This window comes from Clytia hemisphaerica, unplaced genomic scaffold (genome assembly GCF_902728285.1).
Source record: "Clytia hemisphaerica strain Z4C2 unplaced genomic scaffold, Clytia hemisphaerica genome assembly, whole genome shotgun sequence".
Classification (NCBI taxonomy): domain Eukaryota; kingdom Metazoa; phylum Cnidaria; class Hydrozoa; order Leptothecata; family Clytiidae; genus Clytia; species Clytia hemisphaerica.
Window position 1 is genome coordinate 114274 of NW_027103284.1, and position 13224 is coordinate 127497.

At 33.6% G+C, this 13224-nt stretch overlaps 2 protein-coding genes across 2 annotated transcripts; one reads left to right on the top strand and one right to left on the bottom strand.

Moving 5' to 3' along the window:
• Window positions 1-798: 798 nt before the first annotated feature.
• LOC136805441 (uncharacterized) lies at window positions 799-4431 on the top strand. Its single transcript, XM_067062026.1, has 7 exons — window positions 799-1173; window positions 1539-1738; window positions 1893-2009; window positions 2707-2908; window positions 3055-3142; window positions 3273-3437; window positions 3709-4431. The coding sequence occupies exons 1-7, from the start codon at window positions 1059-1061 to the stop codon at window positions 4364-4366; spliced, it is 1545 nt and encodes a 514-aa protein (XP_066918127.1). The 5' UTR covers window positions 799-1058; the 3' UTR covers window positions 4367-4431.
• An 850-nt stretch (window positions 4432-5281) lies between these two features.
• Window positions 5282-5836, bottom strand: LOC136805454 (probable ATP-dependent DNA helicase RecS). Its single transcript, XM_067062032.1, has one exon. It carries the CDS (start codon window positions 5834-5836, stop codon window positions 5282-5284), a length of 555 nt encoding a protein of 184 aa, XP_066918133.1.
• Window positions 5837-13224: the final 7388 nt, after the last annotated feature.

Sequence of the window (13224 nt, forward strand, 5' to 3'; positions counted from 1 at the left end):
GTAAAAAGAAAATGTTACGAAGAGTCAAAAATAATAGCCGAACTACCAAAAATGAAAGATACTTCTGTTGAAAGTATAGTAAACTTCAAGGATAGTGAATTATGTGATGAGGTTGATCAAGCCTGCCCAACACTTTCAGCTGCCTTGAAAGGTAGTTTCGGTTCGATCAACGACGATACAACAAAAGCAAAGACAGTTCGTGCAAACTTGTACTCGATGGTAGTTAAAGTAACGTATGTAAGACCCACTTTAAGATCCCGAATAGAAGGGGACTGAAAAAAGGGGGTCAAAAATTTAAAAAAATATATAATAAAGATGGGACCTAATTGTCGGGGGGGGGGGTGGAAAATATACTCCTGAAAACCCCAATGTGGTAAATTAAAACTAAAATTAGGCTATATAGAGCAAAATTAGGGATTTTCCAATGAAACTTAGAAAAATAATGAACGGGGGACCCAATAAGAACGGTGGGTCCGCAAATTTTTCAAAATTCAATAAGTAGGGTGGGATGTTTCTTCGTACCTTAGAGTAAGGAAAGGGGAACATCATTTAAAGGATTATCCCACTGTTATCATCTTTAGAAACCCAAAACGAAAATCTTCATTGGCTACTAGGAATGATCAACTTTTAGTGGCTGGAGGTGCTAAAAAACGCTCATTTGGCTGGTTTAATAAAATGAATGTAATGTAACAAACTGCTACTCAACAGCTATGACTAAAAATGAAGAATTTGCCGTAGATCACGATAAAGTTGTACTTGAATGGAAAGAATCAATTGAGAAATATTATTTACAAATGAAAATCAGGGATAGATATTTGTGATAAAGAACAGGTTGCAAGATATGCCTCAACTGTTCCGAGACCCTTTTGCTACCAGGTGAGTATGGAATCGATGAAATTTTATTTCATTTTGAAATATTTTAAGAATGATATTCAAGGTTTTCCGAGGAATCCTAAAAAATAAGTTAGAAGTTGTTTTCGTTGGTAGAATGATCCTCTGAATACCTTTTCAATCTTGAGGTCTGAATAAGTAAGGCGAATTATATTTTTCAGATCATTATGGACAACTTAGACTTTGAACAAAAGACAAGACACCAAGGGAAAGACAATCATAACAACTCCATCCACTGGGTACAATTTATGGCAGTCAAAGATCGAATTGCTCCTGCGGATGGTAAGTCAAACTTAGGACATTCTTATTCCACTAATTAGGTTTTCAATTTTTCTCAACCCCCTGGCTTTATTAAAGACCTTAGTTTTAAAAGTTTTGAAGAATTTTAGTAGTGAGGTGAATGTAGTAATTGAGGTGAATCTCAGAAATTTTTGTGTTACATCTTAATTATAGGCAGATGATTTTCGGGAGAGTGGTTCAGTTATCTTAGGGATATTTCAGAATCTCAGAAGCAAACTCAATATTATGCTTATCATACTGTATGGTTATTTTTCAAAATCATCAAGATTGGGATTTTATCATAAGATATTGATGTAGTCTTAGTTCTGTATCTACGTATAGTATGTTCAATCAATTATTTTTCATAGTGAAGCAAACCCTGGAAGAATTTTCAAATTCTGATGTTTTACCTGGTGAGCAGACTCACGATATTTTGACCAAGACGTTCACAATACTGATAGCTCGCACTCTCGTCAAATTCCTACCAGCTTTCAAAATGTTTGAAAAAAATGTACCAGACCATATCAAACACATTTACACTGAAGAAATGTCCAAAAAATCAGAGCGTGTAAGTTGGATTTTTAGATATATAACTCTTCTAGGTATAATTGAAAAGAAGAAAAATTTCACAATTTAGGTGAAAAAAAGAAATATTGGAGGATATTGGAGCTATTTTATTTGCCTGTTGTAAACTTTTTCGATCAATTTTTCAACACCTCCAGGTTGGATTAGGATTGATCTTCAGACCAGAGACAACGACCAGTGACATGGTGGCTATTATGAGAGAGATACAAGAGAAGTATGTTCCACAAGTTAAAGATGAAAATGGGGTTCTTGAAGTGAGTTACAATTTTATATGAAAATTTTTCTTTTTTCTTTTTATAAAAAAAATGTTATTTTTAAATTTTTTTCGAATTCCTTTAGGTGAAATTTCCTATCTCGAACCCTCAAGGGGAAAGAAACATCGTTCGAATTATGGAGGGTAAAAAAAGCCTAATTTTTCAAAAGAAACTTTCGAGTTATGGAAGCTCTATTGTAATAGAGTACAGCACAGATAGAACTGTGTAAAAAATAAAATTTAGAAACCATTTAAAATTCTTTTAACAGATTATCGCTACAATTCTTCTTGGGGGTGATCGGCTTTCTGAGGAGAGAGCAGCTAACTCTCAGAACGTTTTTCTTGATGGAAAAAATCTTTATGAGAAGCTCAAAGGATTATGCCCTAAATTCGAAGATTGGCACCTATGGAGGACACTTTACGGGGTAAGCAGGAGTATTAAATTCTTTTATGATAACTTACTTTAGATTCTATAGCTCTCATTTCTAACACTTTTAGAAAAATCATCACATCTTTGTATATCGTATCCACAAAACGAGGAAAGGAGGGTCAATAAAGTGTCTTTGTCCTACTTTAATAATTTTCATTGAAGAAGTGAAGGTTTGTGACACCTAGGAAATTTTAAGGCAAAAAATCATAAAATGGGAAGGGTCGTGATAAACATGAGAGTAATGTTATGTTTTTATTTTCATTATTAGACAAAAGACAAGATATTTAGAAAATCAACAACAGGGGCACAGCACGGTACAACTGAGTGGTCAATGAACGTTAGCCATATGACCAATGCCAAGAGAGGGCCTCATCATGCATTTAACGATTACAAGGACTTTTCAGATGTTGAATTGGATGCCCAAATACTTGCTGCAACCATGGCATATTTCAACATGGAAACAGTCGATGGTAATATGATTATCAGTAATATTTTCTAATAATACGAAGTCTTATAAAAAACTGCATTCGTTGTTTTTCGCATATATATCTTCAAAGGTAAGTAGAATAAAATGAAAAAGAAAATAAATTTAAAGGTAAAATGTTTATTTTCATAGATGATCCAGTTCCAGCAGATATTAAGAAAGGAAATCCTAAAGAAAAACATGAATGGTTCTTCAACAAAATTTATGCAATCGTGAACAGGTAAAAATATGAAAAAATATAAAATTAAAAAAATGAAACAATATAAAACTACCTTGACTAGGACAAAAGTTTAATTTCATTAGAAACGTTACATCTCATTGATCAATGCTGTATATTAATTTTGTTTCAGTTACACAGCTTCCTATGGCACAGATAGGCAGCAAGCATACGAGAAAAGGAAAGGAAAAGTTGATTCACGTATGGTGTTTCTATGCAACAAACGTTGTGATACTTTTGCATTTTTGAGTCGAGAGGAAAGAGATTCTCACGAAGTTGAAGTTCACTCTTATGACAGGTAATTTCGATAATTTTGTAATATTTTGTATGTATAGTATAGTGTAATACTGTATATAATTTCTGGTAGTTTCTAGGAGATTTTTACAAAAGAAAATCCTTTTAATCAAAAGATAGTAAAACAAAATAATAAATGTTCCTAAAAAGAAAATACGAATAAAAAAGCTGAAGCTCTGTACTTCTATAATAAACATTTAGATCATGCTGACGATTTTAATTTAAATGAAAGCATGAAAAACACTCAAGATTAATTTATAGTTATTGTATTCTAGGTATGCCGACAAAAACCATCGTCTGGAGTATCAAAAAGCTTTGTTCACACTCAACTTATTATTGAAAGCTATTGACGATTCGATCAAAGAAGGAGATGGTGCGCGTTTGATGGAGTGTTACAGGCTAGCCCTACTTTACTTCAAAGCATTTGGCAACAGTAAATACGCTTTTTCTGTCATGAAGCTCTTGAATCAAACAAAACTCCAACCAGAAAAAGCTCACAGTCTGATCTTGGAACGGTTTATAAACACGAAAGGAAAGATTGGAAAAAACAAATCTCGAGATTTGGATTTAGAACATCTCGACAATTTTCTCAAAGAAAATCTGAAATCTCTGCGAAGTAATTTGAACGAAAAAAATGCTGATCGAATTTCAAAGTCAATTATTAATCTCAAAAAATTAGTTGAAAATACAGAAGCAAACCTCAATTGCAGAAAGTCACTTTCAGGAAACAACAAAAACAATAAATATAAAGAAAATGTAATAAACTTGTTGAAGGAACTGATCAAGAAAAACCCTTTTGCAGAGAAATCAAAAGTGGAATACGCATCATTTCCAAAGTTTGATGGAAATGTTTTATCAAAGCTGAATACTAACAAATTTATGAAATGGGCAAAAAATAAATGCACACAATTTGAAAAAGAATTTTCCTTGTAAATATAAATTGTTTGAAAACCTCTATAAATATAAGAAATTATTCTTAATTTTCAATAAGATGTAAATATATATACTCTTACGTTCATATTGTATTAGAAATATCAAAGTTTTCTCGTGATTATTTTGAAGAAACATCCAAAAGAACTCGATTTAGATACACATACTCTTCCAAATTTAAAGATTAAAAATATTCTTATAGAAAATAAATAAATTATATTTTTAGTGATAAGCACCATAAGGAGAATAAATAGGTTTAGCTGGAGTGCTCGAAATGTAGTTGATTTTTTCTTTCAATTAATGTTAAAAATAAGAAACTGTTAACTTCAACAGTCCTTTCACATTAACATTAGAAACTGCTAGAGCATAAGATTACTTTTTGATACCTCTACCACCTCGTCCAATTTGCTGGTTATATTCAACCAAATTATGGGATGTTCCAAAGTGACAAACGTAAAGAATATTTTTACAGTTAACACCACAACCAAGAGCACTTGTACATATAACAATACGAATATTTGAATCACATTCATCTGATGTCAGCATTAATAAAACTTTCCCCTTTATATAAGGCAACGTGTCAGCGTGAAAAAGGGCCACAATAGCATTATCTTGATCGATAATTTTGTTTTTATACATATTAATTCCCAGTTTCAATAAAAAAGATTTAAAAAGCCAACCAGCAAGTTGTTGTGTTCGGCAATAAATCAAAACTTTAGGACATTCAGTGTTTTTTTCACAAATAAGACTAAACAGCCAATCAAAACAATCAATGTTTTTTCTTTTAATGTCTTTAACGATGAGACAAATATTTGGGCGATAATTTTCACAGTTTTTGATAATGAACACACACTCTTGATAAGTTCTGTGTAATTTTTATCAACAGTTGCACTCAAGCATAAAACTGGTACATTTTCTTTAACAAATGAACGCATCTCCCCAATTCTGCCAAACATTTTTACGAAATGGCTTTTCTCCGTCATTTGAAACGCCCCATGAAACTTTATGGGCTTCATCAACCACAATGCAGATTAAGTTCTTTGTGAAAACTGGTGATGATAACATGGCTTTTCTTGTTTTTGGATCCCCCATCCATAGTTCTGGAGAGTCAACTATAATATTAAATTCTCCAGATAAAACTTTATCCATTTTGCTTGAAGATGACAATGAACAAGCATTAAGGCCAAGTGAGTCTTTCATTTTGTTTGCAGATTTTACTTGGTCTGCTATCAAAGCTTGAAGTGATGATATTACAAGCACAATTCCATTATCAGGTTTGGAGGGCAGCTTTTTACACACACTCGGTAACATCTGAAAGATTAGGCTCTTTCCATAGGAGGTTGGAAGGATGGCTAAAGTATCCTTGCTTTCAATAATGTTTTTCATTGCTTCCAACTGTTTACATTTTACCTCAAAATCTTTATTCACCAATTTTATCATACTATCTGCAATCACCTCTATCAGAGCCGCCATTTTGTTTGTTTTGATTTTGTTGCATAAATTTTTCGGGAGAACAATAGACATAATCGGCCAATCAGAAGCGTTTCTACAAAAAATTGTAGAAATTTTTGTCCAAAATTACCCGTCTACTATCGAGTTCAGAAAAAATCGTGAGTAGACGGGGCCCCATCTATATTAGTAGTTCCTCCATCACGATGATATAATATCTAACCTACTAATTATCTTGAAAATTTATTTCCATCTCTTACAAAAATAAGACCTGAAGTAAACATGCATTTTTAAATAATATCTTTAAAATTTATTTCCATCTTTTACAAAAATAAGACTTCAGGTAAGCATGCATTAAGAGTAATTCAACAAAAAAAATAAAAAAAAATTATTCATGCTATACATGCTTTGTATACTTACAGTGATAAATAGAATCAGGTTCATAGTGTTTCTCACAAACCCAAACTTTGCTTGATTCAATTTTTTTATTAAATTTACCATCAACAATTCGGCCTTTCAAGATTTGAGCCAAAAATTTTTGACGCCATTCAGGCTATGTAAGCGGTGGGATTTTGAATAATCCATAGTCGGTTTGATTGCGACAGATCCCACAACCAACAATGGCACAATTCTCTCCAGGCATGTTCAGAATCTCATGAACCTAAGTTTGTTAGGTGTAAAATTTACTAAAAGGGAAAATAACAAACCATATAGATACTATCAATCTAATTATACATGCCTACCCTCTGAGTACCCTACCCTCCTCTGTACTGGCAGACTGCACTGGTGCATAAACTTTAAACTTAAATTCGATCTGAAAAGTAAGACAATTATAAAACAAGATACACAAAAGTCTTTGCTCTATATATATGATCCCTCCCAAGTCAATAACTTTTATTAACAACTCTAAAATAGGTGAGCTATTAACAAAAATATAACATTTATTTTGCAAAAGACAACCTCCTCCAAGCAAAAAATCAGCCATATTTGTTTACTTTTTGCAGGCCCGATGTCCTGGGCACTAGTATGTTCGTAAACAATAACATCGGCCAATCAGATTGCTTAGCGTTTCCAGACGCGTTTCTCTCTTCTTGTGACTATGATTTACTATTCAAGTTTTTTCGTTCGAATAAAGTCTCAATTTGGGAAATTCATCTTATTGCTTACTTAATTGAAAATAAAATTCTGTTTTTGGTTAAGCCAAAGTTTGAGAAAATACTACTTGAGAAGTCGAATACTTGTTGGAATATAAACAAATGAAACATTTTACAATGAGTAAACTTTATACACAACATTCTTTAATGTCGTTGTTGTCACTATCTGAAAAAATCAAATGAAATCGGTGGTCAATGTCAGGTGTTCCTAGTTTCAAATGGAACCCAAGATTGATCAACTTTTCCTGGCCAGACGTAATAGCTTCCTGTCTTTGCCAAGAAATTTACTTCAATCATTTCGTCTTCAACTTTAACCACTTGACCAACAAAATGTTCCGTTCTCATCGAATTCTGCTTAGTAATTGCAATGTAAACAAAATCATTCGATTTGATTTCGAAATGGGACTTTACGGCTTCCATTGTTTCTTGAATCAAATTTGTGTTTACCATTTCATCTTCTAGGATCTCGGTCTCCTCAACAACTTCAATCTCCTTAGGTTCAATCGTTTTCCCCTTCTTTTTCTCGCGAGTTAGACGAGAAAACTGACGAGCCATTTGTTCTATTGTCAAGTATACATCAGGAGTGAACAACTTTTGGTTATTTTCATTCCGCAATGATTGGATTTTGGCAACAGCAGCTTCGGCTGTTGTTTTCTTTCCAGATATAGATTCACCCTTCATAAACTCGGCATAAATGAATTGGCGTTGATTCTGGTTAAATCGAGAGACTGTCTTTTTTGTCAGACCCCAACCAAATTTGTTGAAATCACTATACAACTCGCAGTTTTCAACATCATTTGATATAGAGAAGCAATTTGAAGGTTGATTTTGTGACGTAATAGTATGGGGAAGCTTCGTGTAGATGTTTGGCATTATGCATTTTAACCAAATCGATGCTTGAAGTTTTTGAATGGTGATGGTGGTCGCCACAATCAATATGTTCATTTAGTTCTTCATTTGTTGAAAAAGTATCGACGCAGCCAAGCTGAGGGCAGAAAACAAGCAGCATAGAGATCTATCGGCACGTTTCTTTGATGATAGGATGAAAGGTTGTTGATGACTTTCAGAAAAATCACTTACAAGACTCAGAAGTGAATTCTAAATCTGAATAAGATTCAAATCGGCCAGCACCACAATCAAAGTACTGCCAAAATACCATTCCAAGTTCATGAAATAATACAGAGTGAAAGGATTGCATATCTTTGATTTTGCTCTGCGTTAAAATACACTTTGACTTGTCGATTTCTGCAACACACACTTTAGTATTCTTGGGCCCTCCTTGGTTGAGAACCCCTTTCTTGATGTTGTTCGTGGAGAGACGGTAATTGACGGAATGGGTATACGCATTCAAGTAACGTTTCGCTACTGCACTATCGGCCTGATCCTTCCCCTTTTGGGGCTCGTTATAGTCATGTCTTTGAAATTTGATACCGTTTCTTTTACAAATGGGATAATCAATCTCAGCTACAGAATTGCTAGCATAGCAACCAGCATTATCGGATTTTTTGTGTAACATTTTCAGCTCTGGAAAATCTTTCTTCATTTGTTTGACTACGACATCTGAAACACATGAAGTCTCGAGTACATCTTGATCACCGTGTGTTAATGTTGTCAGGTATGTATATTTCATGAGATTTTCTGCGGTTTTTGTGAGGAGAACATCATCAACATGCATTGGACATCCCTTTTTAGCCAAAATATTCTCTCTGACCTTCACGGTAACTTTAAAACCTTTTGTGCCTGATCGCTTAACCAAAATCCTGTGTCATTTGTAAGGTTTTCCGTGGCAAACTGTTTTTACTTCCTCATGTTTCATACCCCAGAAAATGTGTTTCATCCACCCAATTACCTGGTTTGTTGCCTGTTTCATGTCATACAACACTTCTTCCTTAATCTTACGAAAATATATTTTTTCAGCTGATAACTTCAAAGTTTCTAGAGTTTGATCAACTTAAAACATTCGGGGCACACCTTATCGTGATCACCATGGTCGTGCTCCGGCTGAGAGTTATCATCGGTTGGGCAATAAAGAGCAAATGATATGCAATGGGTACTGATCTCACTTTCCTCTGTGCAGTGGAGGGGATACTTCATCTTGAGGTACCTTTTCGAGTCGTTAAGATCTTTCTTCAGAGAAGAATTTCGGTGTGTATCATGTTCTAGTTTGTCAACTAGATCAGTCAAAGTTTGAAAACCTTTCAAGCTATCTGACGTAGTTTTGTCAAATCCTGCCACTGCTCGACATTGACCAGGTTAAATGGCTTTCAAAATCTGCCAAAGGGTACTGTCAGATAGAGGTTTGAAGTTTGCGATGCGACAATGTTCTTTGTATTCAGAAATAGTTTGAGTCTTAGATATTGTAAGGACAGACTTAGGAAGGAGTTGTTTCGACCCATCAGCAAATTCTAGGGTGGTTGTTCCGTAAGCAACATCTTGAATGAGATTACTTTCAAACAAAAAATTTACAAAATGCTCAGCAGAATCGATTTTCAGTTTGTTTATGGTAAACGGTTTTTTATTAATGACCAATCGCATGTATCATCATCCTTATGCCACACCACTGCTAGCGGTTGTTGCTAAGAATATTGACATACTCTTGGGACTGCAATTGATAGTTTTTCCCCGATCTCTTCTTCGTTTGGCAGGCACTCAATGTCACCCTCGTTGCTTTCGATTTCATTATGAAGGAGAATGGTCAAATTTTCAATAAGCTTGGTTGCGGATATGAAGTTCATCTTATAGAGATGACCCCTTTATTTGACATCAATTGGATGGAGGATCTTTTGAAATCCAATTTCCAATCGAATGGCCTTCTTGTGTTCCTTTTCATCAGGTGTCCTTTTAACAAAGTCTTGAATTTGAGAAGTAAATAAACCTTAAAATTGCCTTTTTGTTACATTTTAGTGATTATGATTTTCAAGTGCTTAACACAGAAAATCACTGACATATAATATTCAGTAAAATAAAATAATAATTGTGCACTTTATCAAGATTCTAATTAATCTCAATAATGATAATGAATTAGCGTAATAAAACGAAGTAAAGGAAAAACCAGCCTCAATGATCCCTCCTTAGAAAGAAATTAAGGTTTAGAAATGAAGAAAGAAAAAAAGTAATAAATGAATTTCCTTTTTTATAAGGTCTTCTCAAATTAAGTAGTAGGGTTAAATATCATCCATTAAAACATTTACATATGTTAGCACATGTTAGTTAAATCATACAAATAAATATCATTCGCTAGTTATGCAAGACAATTTTTTGAAATTAAAAATTAAGGTCAAATGATATTAAACTTCAATCAGTTTGTTGGATCTACCCCGGTGGGATGGAGGTCCTATAAATTAACCTTTGTCCGTTCGTTCGTTCGTTCGTTATTAGCTTTCCTCGTGATTGGCTCATTAGTTTTTTTTGATTTTTTTCACAAAGATGTGAAACTATAAACCCTCGAATGTGACGGAGTCCGATTTTCGAAAAATAATTTTTTGGACAAATTTGGGCCAAAAATCGGCTAAAAAACGGGTTTTTTGGACTTTGTGAAAAATTGGATCATTAACTTTTTCAGATTTTTTGCATGAAAGTAGGGTACCATCATAGGTAAAATATGGCTCAAGCAGATTTTTTCAAAAAGATTTTATTGCTCAAAAAACGCATGTTTATCTATAAGAATCACTATTATTAAGCATACATCAATGTTCTTAGTTAAATTGCTCACTTTTTTTATGAGATAATGTTTTTTTTTGTTCGTGAGGGCTTACTTTTGAAGAATGTGTGTGTTTAGACATGGAATTTTGGTTTCTTGGCGTGTTTTTATAGAAAAACTGACCAAATTCGATATTTATTTATAAGCACATTATAGGTATTAGCTTTTCTCGAGATTGGCTCTTTGATTCTTTATGATTTTTTGCACAAAGATGCATAACTATAAACCCTCCAATGTGACGGAGCCCTACTTTCGAAAAAGAATTTGGGCCAAAAAACGGCTAAAAAACGGGTTTTTTGGTCTTTGTGAAAAATTGTATTTTTAACTTTTTCTGATTTTTTTCATGAAAGTATACCATCATAGGTAAAAGATGGCTCAAGCAGATTTTTTCAAAAAGATTTTGTTGCTCAAAAAACGCATGTTTATCTATAAGAATCACTATTAATAAGCATACATTAATATTCTTAGCCAAATTACTCAATTCTTTGATGAGATAGATGTTTTTTTGCTCACAAAGTCTTGAATATGAAAGAATATTTCAAGAGCATGAAATTTTGGTTTCTAAACGTTTTTTTATAAGAAACAAACGACTAATTTTGATAGATCGTCACTATTTGTGTTCCGAATGATTGATTAATGGTCACGCTCACGTAGATATCAATTATATATGTGTTAAATGCATAACCAGGTAGGTCCATAAAAGTATCACTTGTTTATTCTGAGGCAGCAAGATGTCTAAACATCTTTCATCTATGCCACTCGGTGACTCACGCTCTGATGGCTCCCCAAATATTCTGCCTTTCACATTTTTTGGTGGCTTTTCCAAATCTATTTTGATTATCAAATCATCAAGTTTTTGGCTCTGCCACGTCAACTTTCGCACAATCAGCCGTCCTGTTTCCCTTCCTTGTCCGTCATAAGCTCACAACCATTATTTAAATTAAATAATTCCAACTCCTCCCCAACCAAGTTCATCTGAAGGCCTATCTTCCTTTGCCTTTGAAAGGTTTAAATAAAAATAAAAAGACACGATGAAATGGGCAAACAATTAAATAATGTATACACACAAAACTTTCCAGTGCAACGAATGCAATAAAGTTACATCTGTAAATGTAATTAGAAAAAACTGGCTGGAAAACTTCAATTTAAAACAAGTAGAATAAAAGCTCACCTTCGATCGTCTTTATGACATAGGATTAATAATAACATCAGCCTCCAGCTCTGCTGGTGTCAACAATTCCTTTTTTGACCTACCTCCGGGTACCCCGGTGGAGGTTCTATAAATTAACCCATGTCCGTTCGTTCGTCCGTCTGTTACCAGCTTTTCTCAGGATTGGCTCATTAGTTTTTTCTGATTTTTGGCACAAAGATGCAAAATTGCAATGCCCAGAACGTAACGGAGGCCGATTTTTGAGAAAAAAATTATTTGGGCAAATTTGGGCCAAAAACTACCTAAAAATAGGGTTTTTTGGACTTTGTGCAAAATCCTGTCATTACGTTTTTCTGATTTTTTGTACAAAGATGGAGGGCAAGATTCTCTAAATAATGGCTAAAGTGGTTTTCCCGGATAACTCTTATTCGCCTTAAAAAAGGGATTTTCGTATTTTGGGGAAATTCCCTTTAACCAAATAAGAAAATATAGCTTTTCTCAAAGTTGACTCATTATTTTTTGCACAATGATGCAAAATGGCAATGCCTAAAATGTGACGGAGCCCGATTTTCGAAAAAATATATATATTTGGACAAATTTGGGCCAAAAAATACCTAAAAATAGGGTTTTTTGGACTGTGTGTAAAATCCTGTCATTACTTTTTTCTGATTTTTTGTACAAAGATGGAGGGCAAGATTCTCTAAAGAATGGCCGAAGTGGTTTTTCCTGGAAAATTCTTATTTTATTCTAATTTTCGCCTTAAAAGACGGATTTTCGTATTTTGGGGAAATTCCCTTTAACCAAATAAGAAAATATAGCATTACTCAAAGTTGACTCATAATTCTTTCCTGATTTTTTGCACAATGATGCATAATGGCAATGCCCAAAATGTGACGGAGCCAGATTTTTAAGGAAAATTTTTTTGAGCAAATTCGGGCCAAAAACAGCTTAAAAGGTTTTTTGGGCTGGTTTAAGTGATTTTTGTATTTGGGGAAATTCCTTTTTACCATTTTACATTATTCAACACGCAAGCTTTATTTTTCCATTCTTAATTTTTGTACAATTATTGTCACTTTTTTCTTATTTTCATCTGATGTCAATCGTTAGGTAGGTCCATTCAGCATGTTGCTTGTTCTTTTTCTTACGCTTTTGATGATTGAAGTATCTACGGCATGCAATTAGAAAGAAATGAAAAAATATTGTGAGATTGAACTTTCCTAGAAGATGGTAGAACAAGAAAAAGTCGATCAATACCAGTAAGTAGCTGAGGAAATAAGCAATGCCATATTTTAAATATATTTAATTGACAGAAAAATTAATCATCTTATAATTATTGATTTGTATACTAATTTTATTGGATAGAGGAAAACGTTTACCTCTAATGACATCCTTATCGTTTAGGATCGAT